Source organism: Scyliorhinus canicula, chromosome 16 (genome assembly GCF_902713615.1).
Source record: "Scyliorhinus canicula chromosome 16, sScyCan1.1, whole genome shotgun sequence".
NCBI lineage: Eukaryota > Metazoa > Chordata > Chondrichthyes > Carcharhiniformes > Scyliorhinidae > Scyliorhinus > Scyliorhinus canicula.
In genome coordinates this window covers 106590584-106615588 of record NC_052161.1, presented here as the reverse complement: position 1 = coordinate 106615588, position 25005 = coordinate 106590584, and the positions used below count along the sequence as shown (strand labels likewise).

At 40.9% G+C, this 25005-nt stretch overlaps 2 protein-coding genes across 2 annotated transcripts in view; one reads left to right on the top strand and one right to left on the bottom strand.

Annotated features, from left to right (window-relative positions):
- Positions 1-3837: 3837 nt before the first annotated feature.
- On the bottom strand, positions 3838-7754 carry ubiad1 (UbiA prenyltransferase domain containing 1). The gene is made up of 2 exons (XM_038821835.1): positions 6974-7754; positions 3838-5241 (listed from the first exon to the last, which is right to left on the bottom strand). Exons 1-2 carry the CDS (start codon positions 7479-7481, stop codon positions 4757-4759), a joined length of 993 nt encoding a protein of 330 aa, XP_038677763.1. The 5' UTR covers positions 7482-7754; the 3' UTR covers positions 3838-4756.
- Positions 7755-7880: 126 nt separating this feature from the next.
- The window catches only part of mtor (mechanistic target of rapamycin kinase), a 342907-nt gene continuing 325782 nt past the window's right edge, over positions 7881-25005 (top strand). The window contains exon 1 of the mRNA XM_038821832.1: positions 7881-7996. The gene's annotated coding sequence lies outside the window, so the exon portion shown is untranslated. The remainder of the gene's footprint in view (positions 7997-25005) is intronic.

Genomic DNA, 25005 nt, shown 5'->3' with positions numbered 1-25005 from the left:
GCAAATTTTCATAAGCTAGTGGTTGGGTCATGATGAACTAAAGAATCCAAAAATATCATTCTCTTAATTAAGTACTTGTTTTTGTTATAAGCTTTGAACTCTCACAGCAGAACTCATACTCCCTTTTTTCACAAATGTTTTATTATGTAGTTGTGGAGGTGAAATTACTAATAGCAATAGAAACATAGAAAATAGGGCATTCGGCCTCTTGAGCCCTGCCATTGTGGTTAGTGCAGCTGCCACACAGTGCCAGGGTTCGATACCGACCTTGGGTGATTGTGTGGAGTTTCCTCCAGGTGCTCCGGTTTTATAATAATAATCTTTATTGTTACAAGTAGGCTTACATTAACACTGTAATTAAGTTACTGTGAAAAGCCCCTAGTTGCCACATTCCAGCACCTGTTTCGGGTACACGGAGGGAGAATTCAGAATGTCCAATTCACCTAACAGCATGTCTTACAGGACTTGTGGGAGAAAACCCACGCTGACACAGAGAAATGTGCAGACTCCACACAGAATGACCCAAGCCAGGAATCTAACCTAGGACCCTGGAGCTGTGAAGCAACAGTGCGAACTATTGTGCTACCATGCCACCACCAGTCAAAAGATGCAAAGGTTAGGTGGTTTGGCTATGCTACATTGCCCCTAGTTGGGGTTACAGGGATAGGGTGGGGGATTGGGCCTGAGTAGGGTGCTCTTTCAGAGGGTCGGTGCAGACTCGATGTTCCAAATGGCCTCCTTCTGCACTGTAGGGATTCTCTGATGATTCTATGATCATTGCTGATCATTTAACTAAGTAACCTGTTCCCACTTTCTCCCCATATCCTTTGATCCCTTTCAGCTGAAGCAATAAAAAGTTATTAAAGCCAGCATTTGGCTTTTACTCGATCCACTCTTTACAGTTGTTTCACTGGACCAAAATATGATTGCAGATGTTGATGACAACAAGGCCAAAGAAAAACATTACAGTAAGCTCTTCCATAATAAATGGAAGGGTGGTAGATACAGAAAACCTTGTTGTATTTTTAAAAAATTCGAGGTACCATAATGTACAGGACTACCGGCCTAGAGTTGGAAAATGGAATTAGACCAAATCGCTACTTTTCTGCCAACAGTTATAATGGCCTCCTATTGTGCCATGTGTGTTTTTAAGATGGCAATACCACATAAAACACCTACCTTACCTCAGCATGGAATTAATGCATCTGATAAAAAATGTGAAAAGTTCCCCTCTGATGAAGCTTAAATTATTTAGCAGTCTGCGAGATTAGCTAATCTAAACTAGGTCAGCCAATGAATTGTGACAACGGGCCTCAGTGTCTTCCTGGGATTATGGGAGCATATAAAGGTAACCACTTCAAACTGCTATCCAATGATCCCTGCATGAAGTGCATGTGAATATTGGAGGAGAAAAGGATCAAAATCAGTTTTATAAGTCTTCAATCAAAAAGACTTCTGGTACACGAGGAATAGCATCTAGGGATGCATGATTGACTTCGGAGAAATGAGAGTGGCAGGAAGTAAAGAAGAGTTTTTTCCCCCCCACAGTATGGGTTATGCTTTAAATGCAGAATCTACAGGGATAGCCCGAGTCCGAAGCATGACCTAACAGTTATGGTATATAATTTTTTAGAGCAAAAGCGAAACAGAAACTATTCTTAATTTTCTGATTGAACTCTATGTCACCTACTCACAAAAAATAATCTAGCTTTCTCAAGGCACACAACTAGCTAAATCAAACAACTAAGTATTAAAATTGCCTTCAGAATTAAAGAAATGGGATGTCTCCAAATTGTGTTGCATTATCATGGACTAAGAACCTAGGCTGAAAAGAAATTATTAGGTAATTTTATGTAGATTAAACTCACTTTATGGAATATCTGCTGATTTTTAAAAATCTATCATCAACACTGGACCTGTGCAGACTACTCAAATGATATGATCTTGAGGATCATTTTGAGCTGGGAAGAAGTACTAGTTTATAGGTTTGTGACTTATTGAGTGTAACTGTAGGTGATAAATGACCTTACAATATCGTGTATTAAAATCTGATGGATTAATTTGAGATTTTGATAGGAAATATTACTCAGACTTGGGGAAATACATTTTTGGTACAAAACAGAGGACAATCTCAAAAACTCTGAATAAGCACCAATACCAGAAAACATTAGCTTTTTTATGGGTTGCAGGGAATGGAGGGTTCCCAAGAAGAATCAATTCCAAAACAAAGATTTCAATTTACTTAGAACAAGGCAGCCTTCAGTCCTATAACCCAGCACAAATTAGAAATTAAATTCCCATCTTTTGTTGGTGAATTACAATTTAGAAATATTTGTTTAGATCAAACTGGCCATTAACTCTCCTATTGTGAACCTGCAAATCTATATTTGTGTGATGTTGGTATTGCTGAAATAAAAGATGGCCCTGGCAGTGTGATTTGAAAACCAGTCCAAATTTGACTTCAGCTATACAGCTACAGTAACAGAAAACATATATTTCTTGGTACAGATCCACCACTTTGGTGTACCTCAACAAGGAAGGGGATAGAAAAGACAGACACCAAAATTTATGAGGATTTCCCCATCTTTCCATTCTTCTCCCTCCTTTTTTAATGTTTGTTTTGATCAATACGTTTCTTTCCATAAAAAGCATCCATAGATAAAGAAGCCTCTTTCCTAAAATCCACGTTCATTTCTTATTTGCCTTTAATAAATTTAGCCTAATCATAATTAACTGTACTTCACTGCAGTCCAGCAATATTAGTTAGATGAAAATTGATTTCCACCTATCACAGGAAAATAATTCCAAGAATACATTTTTTTTAATGTACTAAGCAGCAACAGAAATAATAAAAATAAAATATGTAAACAAAATGCAGAGGAAACCTCAATTATGTGAAGCTGAGCTTTGAATAGGAACCCTGTTCATAGGTCCAGGGGATGCTGCGTCTTTTAATTCCTGTAATCTAGTCACAGCACTTTTAATCAACCAAATAATCTTAACATGCATATTTTTAGCATTTCACATGTTTATCCACATGAATAAATCTAATATAATACTTGAAGGCATAACAAAGGAAAAAATACACAAGAGTGGGTTCAATATTTAATTTCTGTTTTTTAAATAAAGTCGAATTACTAATCAACTTCCTGACAATGGGAAATAGATAACTCAAATTTTAAACTATTTCTTCACTAAACAAAACTGCCATTTAACAGGAAATGCACTGGTGGGGGGGGGGGGGGGGGGGGGGGGGGGGGGTGTAAACAGGGCACTCTTTACTTAATAATAATATTATTTCTAGTCTCTCCATCAAAATGTGCCACCTTGAGCACGAAACAGTACCCGGGGATAGAAAGGATGCTTATTTCCACAGGCTCTCATGGAGCCACTCGCTGATGCTCCAACAATGTAAGAGAAGATCCTGAAGTTGCATGTCTCCAATTTAGCCAAAGCCACATAAACAGAACAAAGTTCTGAATGAGATCTGCAGAATACAAGTTAACGCCCAGATTTTCAGTGGCCCCAAATATGTTCATTTCCTGCAGAGTATGAGGTTTTTCAACTTTGCTGCATTGTTTGCGTTTAAAAGGAGTTCTGAGGGGAGAAAGTACCATCATTATTGTTACTTTTTTCCTCCACATTTAATATTAAGCCAGCATCATAATTCAGTACTTTGATTGTAAAAGCCAATATGTTTCATTGACAAATAGAACCCCTCCCTACCATAAAACATGTGCAGCACTGCAAAGGTTTCCCATTTGCCTATTGCACTGCTGTCAAAGAGGTCACTATTTAAATTAACAGCTAATTGAATAAAAGACAAACAAGAATCCATTTAGAAAAAATAGTGCAGTTGTTTGAAATCTTTTATAAAAGGAAAATTACAATACTAAATACTCCATCCCTCCAAGTTTTCCTTTCCAACTATTGCAAAGTAACTGCTCTGCAATCTGCTCTTTAGCGCCAATTTAGCGACAGCATTAAAATTAAATTAAACATTTCAAATGCAACTTCCAAATGAATATCCATCTTCGTGAATACTTACAATAGAAAACAGAACTGAAATGCAATTACATTTAAGAAGTTCAAACAACCTAAAAAGCAAAAAAAAAAAAGCAACACTGAAGTTCTCTCGAATCAGAGTGAAATTACTTCTTAGGACCAATTTTTTGAGCACATTACTCAATGTGCGACAAACCCACATTTATGTGCTGCCAGACACCAATTGTGCAATCCATTTAATTTATTCATGATGAGTGTAGCCTGTAAAGAGAAATTACATCGCAAATACATGTTTCAAATTATGACTGTCCTTCTTTGCTAACCTTTTAATGAAAGCTACGAGATGTAAAAACTGCATGTCCAATTCAAATTTCTATTGCTCATGATTAAACACATATGTATATATATATTTTAAATCTAGTTTTAAAAAAGTAATACAAAAGATGAGGTACAATGACTACAATTCCAGTGTAGTCTCGATGCACTTGTAACATATATTTCCACCATCTGGCAACACTTAAAATATGGGTTATTGCTTCATTTTGCAAGTTATATCAGATTGATTTCCTGGTGCTATAGGTCAGATGCACTTGTTTAAAAAGCACACTGTGCACCACCCAATTTTGACGAGTGTCTTTGCTAAGCAATGGAAGGAGGAGTAGTACAAAAAACAAAACAGAAGTTTGCCACCTTTGACAGGAAAAGTGGTTTCAGCAACTTCAACTTGAAAAACAGTATGTGCTGTGCTGTTTTAATTTGGCAAGCTTCCTGGTGGTGCTAACAAAATAGCAAATACATAGAACAATCCCAGCAAAAGATTAAGCTTTGCAGTCATCTGGGGAATTCTGGCATAATTCTGGCTTCGAAATTGTCGCTCAAGTGAAAAGGCCAAAGGTACAGTCAAAAGTGGTAATCCGAGGCTGATTGTATATCGTGTTGCTAATATACAAAATATCACGTAGGGTATGAATATTAACATGTTATACACTATATAAGATAAAGTTGGCCCAATAATGATGGCAAAGGTAACTATCCCAGCCTGCTTATCAGATTCCATGTCTCTGGTATTGTTACTGTGCAAGATGGCTTCTGTATTGAGTGCTAAAGGAATTGCATAAAGTAGTGGTGAAACAGCCAAGTAACCAACTTGAACAGAGTAGGCAAACATCACAGCTAGTGGTCCAAAGGTGATCAGAATGATGATATCACCAAGAGCAAAGTATTTAAATCCAATACCTGTGGGATCAAAAGGAAAGAAGGCTTAGAATACATTTTATTTACATTCACTTACATGCATGAATCAAAATCTCTGGTATAATTACCAGATAGTATTCAAAAATAAACTGGCCTCAAACTACTTTGCTACCTCTTATTTAGTCATAGTAAGAAGTCTTACAACACCAGGTTAAAGTCCAATAGGTTTGTTTCGAATCACTAGCTTTCGGAGCGCTGCTCCAGTGTACAGGAAACCTGTTGGACTTTAACCTGGTGTTTTAAGACTTCTTACTGTGCCCACCCCAGTCCAACGCCATGGTTATTCAGTCATGTGAGTGAGTAATTTGTTTTAATGTTATCAGTGCACACTAACACAGCCAGCAAGTATCTCCACTAAATAAAGACACATAGATGATTTATCCTTAAAAATCCTTAAATATTGCAAAAACTTAGAAATTATTCAATTTTGAGCAAATAATCATTAGGTAGTATAGAATTTGAATATTGCTGAAAGAAATGATGTCAAAGCTTTCCATCTTACACTCATCAGGACACTTTGCAAGAATACTGATAGAAGGAAAAACCAACAATTTATATTGTAAGAGAGGAAGTGCTAATTGTATTCAAATGAAGTATTTGGCAGGCTGGGACATAACGTAACTCCTTGTTTGAAATTTAGTAAGATTAATGAATTGTTTCATGGCCTTGAATTTATCTTTTAGTTATAAGCACAAATACTGAAGAACATGTGAATTTGCTATCTACTAACCGTAAAAATATTTCAACCACAAACTCACTTTCATCCATGGTCATAGGTAACAAAAAAGAAGTGATATTAGGGAAGTTTAAAGTGAAAACAAAGTAGAGGAAGTAACTGAGTGTTAGGTGTACACATCCTCTTTTGAAATAGAGGATTCAACGCTAATGAAAATTGTTTTTCCCTTCATGATACTGACTTGCCGACTGGGCCGTTCCAATTTCCAGCATTCGAATTTCTTAAAATCTCGAGTTAATAAATGTAACTTTTAGCTTTTTTTCTTAGAACCCTTGCCATTAATAAGTCAGTAAGAAGTCTTACAACACCAGGTTAAAGTCCAACAGGTTTTTTTCAAACACGAGCTTTCGGAGCACGGCTCCTTCTTCACGGCTCCGAAAGCTCGTGTTTGAAACAAACCTGTTGGACTTTAACCTGGTGTTGTAAGACTTCTTACTGTGCTCACCCCAGTCCAACGCCGGCATCTCCACATCATTAATAAGTCAGTCATCCCATTCTCAAAAATATTATTTAAGAGCCATCAGCAAAACAGTACATAGAACATAGTACAGCACAGAACAGGCCCTTCGGCCCTCAATGTTGTGCCGAGCAATGATCACCCTACTCAAACCCATGTAACCACCCTATACCCATAACCCAACCCCCCCCCGCCACCGTAACCTTACTTTTTAGGACACTACGGGCAATTTAGCATGGCCAATCCACCTAACCCGCACATCTTTGGACTGTGGGAGGAAACCGGAGCACCCGGAGGAAACCCACGCACACACGGGGAGGACGTGCAAACTCCACACAGACAGTGACCCAGCCGGGAATCGAACCTGGGACCCTGGAGCTGTGAAGCATTTATGCTAACCACCATGCTACCGTGCTGCCCAGTAGAAGTGAGTAATTTTTAAAAAATGCGAACTAGTGAATCTGAAAAATAAGTCTTCAGACTGAAATAAAAGACAACCTGCATGTTCCCTTCTCACTCACCTCCAGTGTACAGGAAGGAACTGGACAGGCCCCCGAAGAAGATGAGAGCTAGGTGTTCGAGTTTGAGCTTGCACAAGAAGTAAAGTGAAGTGGCGCAGAGGCAGCCCAAGGTGTAGAGACAGGCTCCGAACCGCACCACGTCCTGTGGCTCCAGGATCCGGTCCACCAGGGTCCGGTCGTCGCTCTTCTTGTGATCGATGCCCCGGCTGAAGTCGCAGTACGTGTTGACCAGGTTACCAGCGGCGTGCACGGCTAGCACGGCCAGGGCGGCCAGCAGCGATATGGCCAGGTCCAGCTCGCCCAGGTTCTTGTAAGCCAGCGCCGTGCCCAGGGCCACGGGGGTGAGCGAGGCGCTGAAGCTCCAGGGCCGCAGCGCCAGCACATAAGCGGCGCACTTGTGCTTCAGACTCCTGCCGAGACCCAGCGCTGCCTCCCTGTCAACAACAGGGCCGTGCACCCTCGACTCGGCGTCCACGTCCATCTGCTTAGCTCCCCCATTCTGACTCATCCTCTACACCGCCTCGCCAACCATTCAATAACAACCCGGGGGGGGGGGGGGGTGACACAGCAGCCGAAGCTTCCACCAGCCAGCGTGCCACCATCGCCCGAAGGTCACAACCTCAAATCCAGCGTCGCGCACGCGCACTAACTTGACAGTCTTTCGAAAACAAACGGGGCGCCGCCGTACGCATGCGCACAAATAACGCCCCCGCAGGGACCGGTCGGGAGGTCACCTCAGTGCCCGCGCGACCGTAACGGATTTCATTCGCGCCACCGAGCCGCATGCGCAGTCCTCACTGAGACCCACCTTCACGGAGTGATTCTCTCTTCTCGGTGTTGCATTGGCCCGCCCCCTGGATATCGATGCGCCCCTCGATTGGCTCCTGCCGCTGTCAATCACCTGCCGCAGCGCATGTAGGTCATTTTGCTTCCTTTTCAATATGGCAGCTTATATGTAGTAGAATAGTCAATTTGCTTTGAAGTGACGAATTTATGATTTATTTACAGCGAAACGGCAAGACCGTAAGTATCCACGGATGGTAATGGATTGTGATTATTTAAGTGAAAAATTCATGCCGACACAGGTCATAAAGCAATCTTTGAATCCTAATTATTAGCTGTGTGGTGTATGTTATTTCCCAGGTTTGATAACAGTTGGGATTTGTTGTTATGTAAAATTCACTGCGAGGCAGAATCTCTACCTCATTATTAGCTAAGGAAACATTCTAGGATAATCCCAGCATAGAGAGAGCATGGAAGCATAACAAAAAGTCTGATATTAAGAGTAGTTCCCCGGTGTTCTCATAGTAGATCATGTGTTTCACAGCAGTGGAGAAAATATGCTGCAAATCACTAAAGACCTTGAGTATTCAATTTACACACCAGAAGCCCAGAATGCTTTTTATACCAATTCACCTCATCAAGTTTGCTATTCTAAATCTTTTATATTTTTCCAACATGTATATTCAAGATGATTTTAAACTTTTATATTAAGAACATAACCATATGACATAGGAGCAGAATTAGGCCGATCAAGTCTGCTCCGCCATTCAATCTTTTTCATCCCCATTCTCCTGCCTTCTCCCATAACCGCCAATCCCATTATTAATCAAGAACCTACCTATTTCTGTCTCAATGACACTCAGTGATTTGGCCCCCACAGTCATTGGAGGCAGTGAGTTCCACAGATTTACAACCCTCTGCCTGAAGAAATTGCTCCTCATCTCAGTTTTAAAGGATTGTCCCTTCAGTCTGAGGTTGTGGCTTCGGGTTCTAGTTTTTCCTACTCGTGGAAACATCCTCTCCACGTCCACTCTAGGCATCAGTATCCTGTAAGTTTCAGTAAGATTCTTTCCTCTCTCCCTCCCCCCCCCCCCTTCCTTCTAAACTCCCAACGAGTACAGACCCAGAGTCCTCAAGAGCTCCTCATATGACAAGCTGTTCATTCCAGGGATCATTCTTGTGAACCTCCTCTGGACCCTTTCCAAGGTCAGAATGTCATTCCTTAGATATGGGGCCCAACACTGCTCACAATACTCCAAATGGGGTCTGACCAAAGCCTTTATACAGCCGCAGAAGTACATCCCAGCTCTTGTATTCTAGCCCTCTCAGCATGAATGCTAACATTGCATTTGCCTTCCTAACTGCCAATATAACCTGCATGTTAACCTTAAAAGAATCTTGAACTATGTTCCAAGTCTCTGCCCTGTGGTGATCTTTAAATAAAGACAGCATCCATTAAATCTACACTCATGCAAATAAGTATACCCCTTGCAAGAAGAGCTCTCTTCTCTTTGTTAACCTCACAAATTCACACTGTGGACAATATGGAAAACAGAATTAAATTGCAGGCATACTGGCGACATGAATATTTGGAAAAATTATCTGTATTAAAGCATTGCTTTAAGATACTCCTTAAAATGTTCTGCCTTCACTTTCCTAATATCTCCGTATATTAATGTAAAATGTTATTTGATAATGTTACTGTGAAGTGCTTTTGAGGCATTTTACTGTATTATAAACATTGTATAAATGCATATTGTTTCTTTTTCTGGTCATTTTGATTGGTGCACTTGGTCAGTGGGTCTCATGAGTGTCTGATCGGTCTGCAGATGTTATTGCTTGTTTTAGCAGCTTCTTGGGTCTGTTGGAGTTGTGTGATTTGTATACCAATGATTTTCCACCAAATTGATTGGTCTGTGGAACCAGGTGATTCTGTTACCAGATTGCTTTACATTTCTAGCGATGGTGACTCTCTTTGCCTTAACTGGTCCTGGCATTTCTTTAGGTAACTACACACTTTCTTGCCTTCAGATTTCTCTTTTCTGTCTGGCTGTGAGTGTATTGAATAAACCAGTTTAGGTTAAAGTCATATTTTTACTTTGTAAATTCAATCAAGTCTATCTTTAAATGAATCGAGTAAGCTATCCTAATTAGAGATGCTAGAGTAATGCAGGTATTGCTCAGACTCCGATTTGTTCTGATGCTGTGTCATACGGAGGGGGATGCATGCAATGCAACAAGGAAAGCATATCTTCTACATGAAATGAAATGAAATGAAAATCGCTCAACTCTTATAAACCAGAAAGATTTCCATGTAGCTATGAGAAAACTGAGAATTGTTAAACCCTGGGGAGGGATATCATCTTTGACTATGTAATCATTGCCAGATATCCATTCTCTCAAGTATTTTACCTGCGGTATTATAAATCAACTCTAGAGTGTTTCATAAGCATCTTCAAAATGTTAATAGGTTTAGTTATTGCTTGATATCCATTCATATCAATGCAATCATATTTCTTTAAATATTTTTCTAAAGTTATCAATTTCTGGCAAGCTTATATTACATTTTTTCTTTTACTACTTTAAATGAACGAGTAAATTAACCTTCACGCACACCATGATACTGAGAGGTGGACTGGCATGTTTATTCATAGTGTTGATCAAAGGGCTGTTACTAGTTTTAAGACAATGTATGTTTTTGAAAACTTGCTCTTTCATAACATACTTCACATCCGTAAAGAAAGACATTGATTTATATAGCACCTTTCACAACCAAAGGATATAAAAACGTCCTTGACAGATAACGATGTATTATTAAAGTGGAGCCACTGTTGCAATATGTTTAGCTAAAAAGCTGACTAATGTGATGTAAATGCCTTGACTTTTGGAAACTATTTGTTTGGTTGAGAAAAACTGAGTAGATAAAAATAATAATCGCTTATTGTCACAAGTAGGCGTCAATGAAGTTACTGTGAAAAGCCCCTAGTCGCCTGTTCAGAGAGGCCGGTCTGGGAGGAACCCTCGCGGTTATCCTTGTTCAGCATCACAAGCCAGCTATTTAGCCAGCTGTGCTAAACCAGCCCCTAACTTATTGGAGAGCCAACTTACTGAATAAATATAGTATATATCTGGATTTTAATAAGGCAAACCCACCATAATTGTTGATGGTTAACTGTTCCCTTGATTGTACCAAGATTGAGGCAATGGAAGTGCTATTGGAAGAAGATTTTCAGCAACGTTTTATGTATTTTTACATCTCAAACTCGCTTATAAAAAAACAACAAATGTTTTCAGTTAGAACTCAAAAACAACTTACGAAAACTTGTTTTGGTGAAATGAAGTATAAAATAATTATTCCAAATTAATGGAAACTTTCTTAGTTTACCCATATTATCAGAAATTCCTTTTTAAACCTTTAGAGTGGCTAAATTAATAGCACTGTTAAATTAGAATGTTGTAGGTTCAAATTGCTGAAACTAGGCTAACATGTAGTGTAGTACTGAGAGGCTACTGCATTGTTGGAGGTGCTTTCCTTCTGATGAGTTGTTGGAGCAAGGCCTTATCTGCACGTAAAGGAGGAACACCTCCAGAAAGCTGTGAACTAATTATTATTCTAATTGCAATTTATCTTTTTTTTTTAAATAATTTTTTATTGAGAAATTTTGATTTTATACAACATTGACGCACCTTAGTAAAATACCGAAAATAACAATAATATTAACAGTCATATACATTCGCCCCATCCCCATGAACAACCCAGCATTTTAACAACAACGCAAATTAGCAATTTATCTTTATGCAATTGACTGTTCCATATTAATTTAGAAGCATCTTGGGAAGTCCTTAAGAGACTTGCAGTTTTCTTTCTGCCTGCCTCTCACTTTTTCCCCTTGCTGTTTTTTTCTATCATCTTTACGCTTACTCTTTCTCTCCCTCTTTTTCTTTGTCTTTGTTTTCCCTTCCATCTCCCTATTGCCCTCTTAGTATTTGTCCATCTGTCTTATCTACCCCCTGTTTTGTGTCTGTGCATCTTTCTGTTTTGGAAATCACACATGACCCATAATAAGACTGTTTGGCTGAATAGGCTTTTATTCTTTTATATATAATTTATATCTGTTCATACTTATTGTGGTGAGGCAAATGATTCAAATAAAGAAAATCAGCAACTACATGTTATTTAAGAAATAACTGGTTCTATGGAATGGTTAGGAATCTAGTACTGTCAACATAGACTTTGTGACTGCATCCATAAGATAAACCAACAGATTCCTGATTCAATAAGAAATAGAGAACAATAGACTGGAAAACAATACAAGGAGTGAAAATGGGACAACTATTACCATGATATATACATTTTAATGATTCAGCAAGTTTAGATTTAATAATTTCTTAAAATTGTGACTTGCCACTAACTTGAGACAGAATATCCGTTGGCTTCCTTGCTAACTAGATGGTGCAGAGAGTTATACAGGGCCTCATCATATTCTTGTTTCATGTTCTCGTCCTTCCCTAACTCTGTAACATTCATTAGCCTGACAACTCTCAAAAAATATCTGCATTCCTCCAACTCGAGTATGTTGTGTATTTCAGAATCCCTTCCCCCAGTATTGTTGGCCATATCTTCAACATCCTGGGCTCTAAGCTCTGGGATTCCCATCCCACTACTCTCTCCCCTCTTTTCTCTCTTCCTTTAAGTTCGAGCTCATTGGCCCAATGTCTTCCTTTACAGCACAATGATTTTAATCTATTTATTAAGCTGTGAATTATCATGCAATGCATTTCTATGGCATACATAAGTTTTATGTATGAATGAAAGTAGTTGTTTGTACCTAAATATGTATATCACTCCTGCAGAAGTGGCTAATGGTAAAATAAGAAGCTGTCACTTGGATTTCAATCAAGTGTAATTAAATGAAATGTTTGGGAACTTTTCTGTTGTTGGTCTTTATATCTTTAGAATTTTAGTAGTAAAATGAGTTCAAAACAATATTAAAATGTTGATTGAGTACTGTTGGAGGGGATTTAAAACTTATTGATGGGAGGAAGACCAGAAAATAGCAGATAGGGAAGAAATAAGATCATCAGGCAAAGGACTGTAAACAACTGTAAAATTAAAAATATTTAAAAATTACAGAAACCACATTAAAGAAAATAACAAAAATGACAAAGGAGGCATTTAGTTGTATGTACGTCAATGTCCTTAGTGTAACTAACAAGGCTGGTGAACTGCAGGCACAAATTACTGCATGGGGTTATGACATTGTTGCATTAACAGAGACATGGTGCAAACAAGGTTGGGAATGGGTTCTTAATATTCCTACTTTCCAAGTATTCAGGAATGATCGAGAAGGAAAAGAGGAGGCGGCATACCAGTACTGTATTGATTAAGGTTGATGTTACTGTTCTAAATGTTGCCACAGTCCCAGAGGACCATATGCTGCTCTCCCCTTTTGAGAGAGAGCTGACTGATCATGATTTAACCTGAGGGTCACCACCCTTCAGGCGAGGGGCAAGGTTGAGAAGGCGGGACCTTCATGAATAGCCTCATCAGGTATGGGATGGTCAGCTCAGTTGGTTGGTTTGTGATGCGGAGCGACGCCAACAGCATAGAACATAGAACAGCACAGAACAGGCCCTTCGGCCCTCGATGTTGTGTCTAGCATTGTCCGAAACCAAGATCAAGCTATCCCACTCCCTGTCATTCTGATGTGCTCCATGTGCCTATCCAATAACCGCTTGAAATGGGTTCAATTCCCGCATGGGCTGAGATTATTCATGAAGATCCGCCTTCTGAACCTTGCCCATCACTTGAGGTGTGATGACTCCCAGGTTAAATCACCATCAGTCAGCTCTCAAAGGGGAGAGCAGCCTATAGTCCTCTGGGACTGTGGTGACAGTTGCTGTTCTAAATAGAAAATATTTACTACATGGTTCTAGAAGTGAATCTATTTGACTTGATCTGAGAAACAAAGCTGTAAGTATTATATGCAGAGAGATTTTTTATAGAACTATAAACAATGAGGAGGAGATAGGTGAGCAAGTCTGTCAGTAAATTTCAAAATAACACAAATATATAAAAAATTATGAAATATTAAGAAAAAATAGTGGGGGAGGGTGTGAAGTTCAGGTGAGGGGAAATTTAGAAAGTTTAAGAGAAAGAACAAGGTAATAGTGTAGGGTGGTGATATGGGTAACGGAAACCAGGGTGTGACAGAAAGGGATAGAGTGTACAGACAACAGAATGCACCAGCAAATATGGTCAAAGTAGGGAAAAATAGTTGTAAAAAAGGTTGTTTATCTGAATGCATACATTGATGTGTAAATAGAAATAAATAGGTATGCTGTGATATGGTTCTAAGGTGACCAGGGCTGGGATATGAATATTCGGGGATACTTGACATGTTGAAGGAACAGGCAAAAATGAAAATGAGGCGAGGTTAATAAAGGATGAGATCAATACAGTAATGGGAAATTTTCTTCGTTTGGAAGGTCAAAATTTGGAACTAGTTTCGGTGGAAATAAGATATGGTAAGAGAAATAAGTAATTGGTGGGAGAAGTTTATAGGCCCCCAATTATAGGTTAGAGCATAATCAGAAATAATGGGGGTGTGTAAGAGCCAGGGAACCGGGTTCGATTCCCAGTTTGGGTTACTGTCTGTGCGGAGTCTGCACGTTCTCCCCGTGTCTGCATGTGTTTCCTCCGGGTGCTCCGGTTTCCTCCCACTAGTCTGAAAGATGTCATTGTTAGATGAATTGGACGTCTCCCTCTGTGTACCCAAACAGGCACCAGAATGTGGCAGCTAGGGGATTTTCACAGTAACTTCATTGCAGTGTTAATGTAAGCCTACTTGTGACGCTTGATACCATCCAGCAACCCACTTGATTAGCACCCCATTCATCATCTTAAACATTGACTCCCTCCACCATTGGCAGCAGTGTGTACCATCTACAAGATGCACTGCAGCAACTCACCCAAGGATCTTTTGACAGCATCTTCCAAACCCACGGCCTCTACTGTCTTGAAGGACAAGGGCATAAGAGGCAATTTGTTAGTTTCCCTCCAAGCCTCACATTATCCTGATTTGGAACTATTGTCATTTCTAATGTCTTTGCATGTTTTTAAAGCTGTGGTACCCAGAACTGGATTCATTACTCTCCAGTTGAGGCTGAACCAGTGTTTCATTCATGTCTAACATAACCTTCTTGCTCTTGTACTTTATTAATAAATGATAATGTATGTTTTCTTAATTTCTCTTCCTACTTGTCTATATAAGCTGATGTGTGTATATATACACACATTCTCAAAGGCAGTAGAGCAAGTTGATAAGGGCTTAGAATAGAGGAATAGAATGTAAAAGCAAAGAGAGCATGTTCCCTTTTTATAAATCATTGGTTTGGCCTCTGTAGAAGTATTGTGGACAATTCTGGGCAGCAGAGCTCAGGAAAGATGAAAAAGACTTCGAAAGGATACAGAGGAGGTTTAACAGAATGTTATGAGGCATGAGGGAATTGAGTTCTAAGGAGAGGATGGAAAAGTTGGGCTTTGAAACGAAAGTGGCCTAATAGAGGTTTTCAAGATGCTAGGAAATTTCGGAATATTTGGTGAATGGCCCTGTAACTCAAGGTCGTGGATTCAAAGTCATTGGAAGCAGACCTGAGGGGAGGTGGAGAAACTTTACACTGAGTTGTGGGAAGTTGTAGCTGAAATGATGATGGAAGTTGATTTCAGAAATAATAAGTGTTGAACAGTTGCTTGAGGAATTTGCACAATTCTAAATAGCTGTGGGACTAAACTGGACTGCTCTATTAAGAGCCAATGCAGGCATGATGTTCTGAACGGTCGCCTCCTATTCTGTTAAGTTCCCATGATTCCAAATATCCACTTAAAATATAATTTGTCGACTGCCCTTTGGTGGCAATGTACTTAACATGGCATCAAATCGGTATTAGACTGCATGTCTTATGGATCCATGTGGTTTGTCAAGTATGACATATGGGGCGGAATGGTGGCACCGTGGTTAACACTGCTGCCTCACAGCGTCAGGGATCCGGGTTCAATTCCGGCCTCGGCTGACTGTCTATCAGGGCTTTGCATGTTCTCCCTGCGTCTGCGTGGATTTCCTCCAGGTGCTCCGATTTCCTCCCACAGTTCAAAGATGTGTGGGTTAGGTGGATTAGTTATGCTAAATTGCCCGTAGTGTCCAAAGATTAGATGGAGAATGGGCCTAGTTAGGGTTCTCTTTCAGAGGGTCGGTGTAGACTCGATGGGCTGAATGCCTTCCTACGCTGTAGTTATTCCATTCTATGATTACATGTCATATGATATGACCATATCTCATGGCTTTTTTTCCAAAAATACATCTCTTTATTCATTGTCTCAGTAGCCTGCTTCAGAATAAAACTTTAACAACATAAGCTTTGTATCAATAACTACGTTTGTCCAGGATATGTAGTTTGCCCAGACTTCTTTTGACTTGATAGCATAATCTTTAATAGGGGAGGAGTTGCAAAGAAAGGCTTTTATTTTAACAGACAGAATGTCAGCAGGGTTAGGTGGGCACCTATCTTTCTCAACATAAACAGCTGGACATGAGGCATTGGAGAATACAAAGAACTTCCTAAATTTGTTCCCTTGCCGGCTCCTAACTCAATAAGAAATTGGAAGATGACAGCTGGCAGGATGGGTAACTTGCATTTACATTTTGGGTAAGAACACGTGTGCAATCTTGTTTATTTTTGTGCAGGTAGATCAGTCAGTTTTAAACTGGTGCATGAACTCTCCTGTATCACACCACCTAATATAGTATAAAAACAGAAAATGCTGGAAATATTCAGCAGGTCAGGCAGTATCAGTGGAGAAAGATATAGAATTTAGTTTCAGGTTATGACCGTTTGTCAGAATTGGAACGGAAAGCGATGGGACAGGATTTCATTAAGAGCAGAGGAATGGAAAGGGAGTGAGGATAATCTGCAAGGCCGGAGTGATTTAAAATGGTTGTGATAATGAGAAAAGAAAACAAAATTGTCCAGAGAAGTCATAGAATGACAACAGCAGAGTTATTACCAGCAGCTGACATCTGAACAAATTGGGGCAGTGGTCATGATCTAAAATTGTTGAACATAATGTTGAATCTGGAAGGCTGTTAAATATCATTTCTCTTGTGTGTAAGCTTAGATTGTGAGCACTGCCATACTATTCTCTTAAAGGGTAAATTGTAACTGAACAGTTATTGAAACCAAGTATGAAACGTAAATTAAAAGCAGATTGGAGTTGTGGAGTCATTCTGATTTGAAGTGCATCATGGAACAGCAACACTAGAGACTGGAAAGGATTAATGAAATCATTGTGCCCTAAATGAATTAAAGAAACAAGCAAACATGTTGAAATATTTGCGAGATGCAAAACACTTTTACGAATACAATTTTTAAAAATATATTTTTAATGAGGTTTTCCCCAATTTTTAAACAATAAATGTAACATTTAAAAAAAATTTAAATAAATTTAAAGTACCCAATTAATTTTTTCAATTAAGTCCCAATTTAGTGTGGCCAATCCACCAACCCTGCACATCTTACTAGGTTGTGGCAGTGAGATCCACGCAGACACGGAGATAATGTGCAAACTCCATACGGACAGTGATCTGGGGCTAGGATTGAACCCTGGTCGTCGGTGCTGTGAGGCAGCAGTGCTAACCACTGAGCCATTGTATTGCCCTCAATAAATGCAACAATAACAGAAAAAATGGTGCAAAATAGGTAGAGACAGAACAAGAGTTATTACCAGCCTAAATACAAGCAAAACAGTGTAGAATAGATTTGGAACAGGACATTTGAGGGCCCAGAGCCTCTATCTTAAATGCTGGATCAATCCAATGACAAGTTAACATGGTGAGTGGGGGGTAGAGGGCAAGATCATATTAATACAGACCAGAAGGTTAACAATACAGAAGAGATATTGGCCTTTCGGAGGCACACTCCTCTGGGTCTTGCTTTGCCTATCTTCAGAAACAAAGAAATATTAACCACGCATTGACTTGGAGGCAACATCCCCAATTCAAAAGAGTGACGTCTAATAGAGTCTAGTTTTATTCACATATCCCAAAGTATTATGATTCCGACAATCAACTTGAGATGAATTAAATTGAATTGAAATTAAATGAATTTGCTCATGGAAAGCCCAACAGGAGCAAGACAGCCAAAGTGGAGCCTATGAATTTAAGATAGGGGCCCCATACTTTACGAAATGCATTGGACTTAGAGCGGAGAACAGATGTCAACAATTCAATCGTTCATAATCCACCTATGTCAGTTTAGGATAGAAAGATATTTGTCACTAATCCAGAAGCACAGAATATTTTTTGCAAGGAGCAACGGTCAGAATATTATAAAGCCTCTTTTCATTAGAATCTGTGATTCTCCCATCTAGGGAATCCAGAATCAGAAATTCAGGATTAGACCCTAAGGCTCTATCAAAAATCCTCTCTAGTTCGCTGACCACACCTGACCAATAGGATTGAATCTTGACACAGACCCACAGACAATGTATATAGTTGCCCTCAACTACCTCGCACTTTAGGCACATTGGGGAGAAAGCAGGAACAAACCTGTGCCTAAGACTAGATGCAATATGAATCTGGTGCAGTATCTTGAACATATTGCAAACTGAAATTTTACCGGCATAGTCCTAAATGCTACCCATTTCTCCTCATCCATCTTGATAGCTAAGTATTTTTTCCATGCTCTGGAGTTGAAAACATCATAGAACTTGATAATCAATTGTTTAGGCTCCACAGCATTCCGGATTCTTTCCAGCAGGGAAATAGAGGAAACAGCACAGGGAAGTCTTGTTAAGGATAAAATGTCTAAGCGGTAAGTACTTAAAAAAAGGATTGTTTTGGGGTGCCACATTGCTGACATAGCTGCTCAAAGGGTGATAGGAAAGCATATCTGAACATGTCTCCCAGCCTACAAAAGCCTTTATTTCTCCAGATATTGAATCCATGTTGATTAGACCGGGTGCAAAGTCTGGACTGCCCTAGATAAGAGAGAGAGCGGAAGTCAATTTAGATCTCTCTTCTAGTGGTGGACCGACCTTCATGGTCTAAGAGTATTAATAATAATAGGATTAGCACACTTGGGAGAATCTGCCTTAATGTCACCCCAAAACAACACGACCTGTAGAGGGAAAACTGACTGCTCTGCTTCAATACTGAGCCATATGGATGCCAGGCCCATCCTAACCCCAGTCCCTGATGAATGTTCAATGAGAAGCCAGCTGATATAGCCTAATGTTCAGAAGACCCAACCCCCTTCTACAGCTCTTGGTAGATGTAGATTTAGTTTGAGATAAGGTTTCTTTTTGTTCCAAATAAATGTACCAATCATTTCATTAATTAGCTTAACAACTCTAGCCAATAACAATATGGGCAGCATTTGCAGGCGATACAGCAATCGAGGCAACACATTAATTTTAATTAGGGTAATTCTTCCAAACCATGAAATCGGGAACGCTGATCACTGAGCAAGAACCCATTTAATAGCCACAATCTACTGTGGGAAGTTGGGGCCCATATAATTGTCTAAAGGAGGGGGTGATTGAAACCCCAAGATATTTAAATCTGGCGGGGTGAACCTAAACGGAAAGTTAGCAGGGGAGCAAAGGGTGGTGGTTTGCCCCTCAAATTCAACAGCCTTTTAATATTGTTACTTGAAAATCTGCCCTTCTATAAGCCCAGTCTGGTCCTCCTGCACACTTGTCAGAAGGCTACCCTCCGACCTTCTGGCCAGAACCTTGGATAACAATTTCAAGTCAGCATTCCGAAGAGATATTGGCCTTTCGGAGGCACACTCCTCTGGGTTTTGCTTTGCCTATCTTCAGAAACAAAGAAATATTAACCACGCACTGAGTTGGAGGCAACATCCCCGACTCAAAAGAATGATGTCTAATAGAGTCCAGTTTTATTCATATAGGGGCTAGTTGAATGCATATAACCAATAAGCAAAATATTGAGAAATAGTCCTGAATGTGGGAACTCAGTCATTTTTCAAATAATGAATTAACCATTGTATTCCTTTGTATTCAATACTGGAAACAGAGTGTTCCCTGTGTATTCAACTATCAATTTTTAGTTAGATCTCTACCAAGCTATGAAATATGGCAAAGCGTGAGAAATACATTAATAGTAAGTCACTATTTTTCCTAAGACTGTGCACTTTGATAGGCACCAATCAATATCAAGTAATGTCCAATGTTTGATTAACAAGTTATTCTCTAAGTAACAGACATTCATTTGAACAAACCGAGAGGTCCCAGCTGAAAAATAGAGGCTAATAAACGGGGGGCGGGGGGGGGGTTGTTAAACCAGAGATAAGTATTTCCTTAAAAATCGGACCTCGTGGTTCAGGTTTTTGTCCCAGAATTCTTGAATCATTCATCTATTTGTTTGTGTTTAGTGATTTCTTTTGTGCTTGGGCTTGTGCCACGTGCTTGATCTTTTAATGTATTGTTTTATGTTTCTTTCTAAGTTTTTTTCAGTTTGTACTTGCTGACGGGCCAAGTTTTATTTAGTTCTGCAGTTTTAATTCAAGTGTATACCAGTGAAGTGCCTGACAAAGTCATATTTTTGAGCTTCACCAACCGGACTACCGCTTCTTATTAGAGGAGAAAAATACAAGTCCCATCAACGTCTCCCACAAAATGAAAGAGGAAATACCTAGGATCGAGGTGACTGTAATGAAGAACTCAAACTCTTTTTTTTAAAGTGCTTAATAAGAATAGTATCTCTTAATGGGCCGAGCAGCAAATCCTTAAACTCCTTACAAAATTTGCGCCCAAAGCTATCCAGTCCTGGCATTTTACCTGGCTGAACCTCCTTACTGGGACTCCTTTGATGCTTCCTTGTTAGAAAGAGGAGTGTTAAGAGCCTCACATTGGCTTTTTGAGTTCTCCAGGAGCTTCAAGGAAGAAAATAAATGCTTCCTCCCTGTCAATACATTACCAGATTGCTCAGACTTGTATAATCCTGCATGCAATATCCCTAAAAGCTCCATTTATTTCCTCTGGCCTCATAGTCCTTTCCCCTCCCACAAGCTACATGGAGGGAATAGCCCTAGAGTCAGTTTTTTCTTTGTCAAGTAGGCCTAGTATTTGCTTGGTTTATTTGCAAACTCTTACAACTTCGGCCTTGCAAACTTTAAGCTTTTTACGGCCTGCTGGGTCGGTAAGGAGTCCGGAGCTGCCCTTTGTGCGCTTTGTAAGCGATAATTTCCCCCTCTTGCCACTGCCCATTCTGATTGTTGGTAACATATCCATCTATGGCCTGTGAATTCCGTTTGCAAAATGCCCCGTTGGCAAGGAGGGCCGTGTTCAGCCTCCAATGGTGGGAGCCCGGCCTGTCTCCAGCCTCACATCCATGTGGTGTGGAGCATGATCGGAGATTACAATTGAGGAGTATTCTGCTCCTACTACCACTGGAAGCACTGTTTTGCCCACTACAAAGAGATTAATCCCGGTGTAGACCCTGTGTACCTGAGAGAAGAGGAGAACTCCTTCTCTCATGGGTGCGTGAAACTCCATGCGTCCGCAGGGCCATCTGTTCCTTGAACATGCCCGGTTTCTTTCCCGTGTTTGATTTTTTTCCCCCCTGATTAGGGATTCGATCTGTCTGTCCGTGAGTCCTTTAAGCAGTTAAAGTCTCTTGCCCCGTACACATCACCAGGTACGTTGGTGTGTGTCAATGTCAGGACTTTCTGCAGTGGTCTTTTTCACGAATTCCACGTCGTACCAGTTGGGAGTGTACACTTTTACGAGGACCACTGGTGTTCAGGACACCACTAACCATAATAACCCCCTTGGATCGTAACCATCCTTGTCGCTGTAAATGCTGTCCTCTTATTGAGCATTGTGGCCACTGCCCCCCGAGTGCTTGTCCCGTAGCTCGACTGGTACGTCTGCCTCACCCAGCTCTTTCTTAACCCGCAGTCAGTCCTTCTCCCTCAGGTGGGTGCATGAGGAAGACTATGTCGGCTTTCATACTTTTCAGGTAGGCGAAAACTCTGGATCTTTTCAATGGGCAGTTAAGTCCCCTGATGTTCCAGGAGACTATTCTGAGGGGGGGGGGAGGGGTGTGGTTTCTGTTCCCCCTCCCGCTTCCCTTCTGTGGGACCAACTATACTTATGCACCCCTGCACTCCGGGTTTTCCTTTGTTAGGCGACCATGCAAAATGGTTGTGGTCATTGTACTCGCCATGAAGCCGGGCCCCTGCATTCCGGGGTTTCCCTTTGTCCATGGGCCAGCCAAGGTGGCCACCATCTATGTGTATGCCATGTGGGTGTGCCCCTGCACTCTGGGGTTTCCCTTTGAGGGGCCTCCAAAGTTTGCCTTGCGGCCATGTGCGATCTGTCGCAGCCAGCCTAGCGACCCCCCCCCCCCCCCCCCCCCCCCCAACCCCCCAATCTGTGGCGTGTTCTCCTCCTGTCGCCAAGCAAACTGGGAGCTCACCCGCTAGTGTGGTGGAGCTCACCCGCTAGTGTGGTGGCCCTCCCCCTGGGGTCAATCTATATCTATATACCGATGCGTGTCTATTTCCTCTTCCTCCTTGCCTCTCTTGCGACTTGCTGTTCTCGCCTCCTCCTTTCTGAGACTCCACTTTGGAATTTAAAGTGAGATGATTTGTCCTGTGCAGATAGCTTCTCCATGCTTTGTAGTTCGATACGTTATGGTGCCTGGTTCGTTGCTGGTTACGTTGGCTTCCCAGCCCATGCTTGTGGACAAATTCCAAGCATTCGCTGGTGTGGTGAAACAGTATACCCTGCCCGGCAAAGTCACACAGAGCTTGGCAGGGTACAGCATTCTGAACCACACCTTGTCTTTATAAAGGCCGCCTTGTCTTTGCTAAATTTGCCTGGTACTTTGGCAGGTCTGCCCCAATGTCCTGATACACCAGGATCGAGTGACCCTTTCAATTGCAGGACCTTGTATGTCTAACCCAGTTTAAGATCCTTTCCGGTCTTGGTACCGATGCAGCTTCGCACTGGTGGCTGTTCCCTGGCCTTGGGCTTTGGCTGGAGTGACCTGTGGACTCTGCCTACTTCTGGCGGCTTGGCGAAGCTTTCCCTTTCCACCAGTTTGCCTAGCAGGGTTCCTGCCAACGCAAACAGATCCAATTATTCCTACTTTATTTTTGTTTTCTGTCCACTAACCAATCTTCAATCCAAGCTAATGTATCATCCTTAATTCTGTTAACTTTCATTTTATGTAATCTCTGTGTGGAACCATATCATCGATGGCACAGTGGTTAGCACTGCTGCCTCACAGCACCAGGGACCTGGGTTCAATTCCGGCTTGGGTCACTGTATGTGTGGAGTTTGTACTTTCTCCCCGTGTCTGTTTGGATTTCCCCCAGGTGCTCCAGTTTCCTTCCACAGTTCAAAGATGTATGGGTTAGGTGGATTGACCCTAATAAAATTATCCCCTTAGTGTCCAGGGATGTGTATGTTAGGTTAGCGGGTTACAGAGGTAGGGAGGGTTGGTTTGCTGAATGGATATGGGTAGAGTGCTCGTTCGAAGGATAGGTGCAGACTTGATGGGCTGAATGGCCTCCTTTTGCAGCGTAGGAATTCTATGATTTATTCTATGAAATGCGTTTTGAAAACTTAGACTACATTCACTGTTTTTCCCTTGTCAACCTTCCTAGTTACAATCCAAAAAACCATGAGGAGATTTGTGATTTTTCTGAAGAAGTTGAATGGAATTTTCTGTTCTAGAGAGCTGTGGATACTCAGTCATTGCGCATGTGTAAAACAATAAATTTTTGGATACTAACGAAATTGTGAGATAAGAGCACAATGTGGGAACGTGTATATGGGTAGATCAGCCATGATCTTACTCCCCATGGCAGCAGGCTGAAAAGGCCATTCACTCAACAATAGTAAATGGGCAGTAGAAAATGTCATATTGCTGTTTTAAAAAGCTTTGTTTCTCCAACTGGTCAAACCGTCTGCTCCCATTTGAATCCCAGCTTCTTCTATTCCATTCCCACACAATAACATCTCTTCCAGCTGATTTAAGCAGTATATAATATGTTACCCTGAATCTGTGAAAAAGGGAACCAACGCATTTTCACTGTGCCCAGACACATCCCGGGGTTCCTACGAGACACGGACATCTTTTGTTTTATTGCACAGAGTGGAGGAGGGGGCTGTGTGCAGTCCAGGTAAAGAGTAACGGGGAATTCTGGATTTACAAAAACAAAATTCTTATCTGAAATCTGATGCCAGTACTGAGACAGGGATCAATTGATCAGGGGATCACCTCTTTCCTGAAAGACGTGGGTGGCTCTGAGAAGAGAACTTTCTTCGCCTTTTCTACTTTCACATTGGATTTGGCCTTTGATTGATCCCCTTTTTTTTTATGCCTGCAGCATTTTGGTAGGCTGGGTGCAGCGAAATAACATCATTAGATTTCTGTGCATGTGAGGAAATGAACAGAAAGGCATAATGGGTAGTTAGGCCAAGTTGGGAGTAAAATTTTACTGCGGTAGAATAAGGAGTTAGGTTAGTGGACGTTTAAACATCAACTGGGATTTAAGGCAGGAAGAGGGGGACGGGCAGCCACTAAGACCATTTCTTTGTTGCCAGTGATATTGGGAAAAGGGGCTTCAGGCCAGGTTAAGGAATGTGGGGAAAGCCCATGGGAGCTTTAAATTTGCACCTTTGCCTTATTTGGTCGAATGTATGTGAAACTTGATGCAACTTGAATGTATATGAAATGAGATGTTTTGTTCCTTTGTCTGCACTCTGGCTGTTGAAGAGGCAGGAGACTGGTTGTGTCCTACTCTCCCAATAGAGTGAGTCACCCAGCTAGCTGGTTAAAATAAACAATAATTGATACCTGAAAATCCGTCTCAAATATTATTGAGCCCAGACTGGCAGCAAAAGAATCAGGATTGTCACATGCACGGACCAGTATTCTGCGCAGACCGGTACCGGTGGCCATCCTGGGAGGCCATATTGCGTTGGCAGGAGCCACAGGTTTTAGAAATCTGGTCAATATTGTAGATGCTACTGTCGTATACTATAAGTCCTCATTTACCGTTGCACCGTTTAACATTGTTTTGCTTTAATGTCGGTAAATTTAAAAAAACGTATTTTATTGAAGACATTTTCAAATATATACGTGCCAAACATGACAGCAGGAAAACAAACCCCCCAACAAACGTACCCAAACATAAACCCCCCCCCCTCGCTG

Bases quoted from the DNA above. Each gene is read 5' to 3' on its own strand.
- ubiad1 (XM_038821835.1), bottom strand. From the start codon at position 7,481: ATGAGTCAGAATGGGGGAGCTAAGCAGATGGACGTGGACGCCGAGTCG. The intron at 5,242-6,973 runs GTGAGTGAGAAG...TTGATCCCACAG, and splicing joins TTCCTTCCTGTACACTGGAG to GTATTGGATTTAAATACTTT.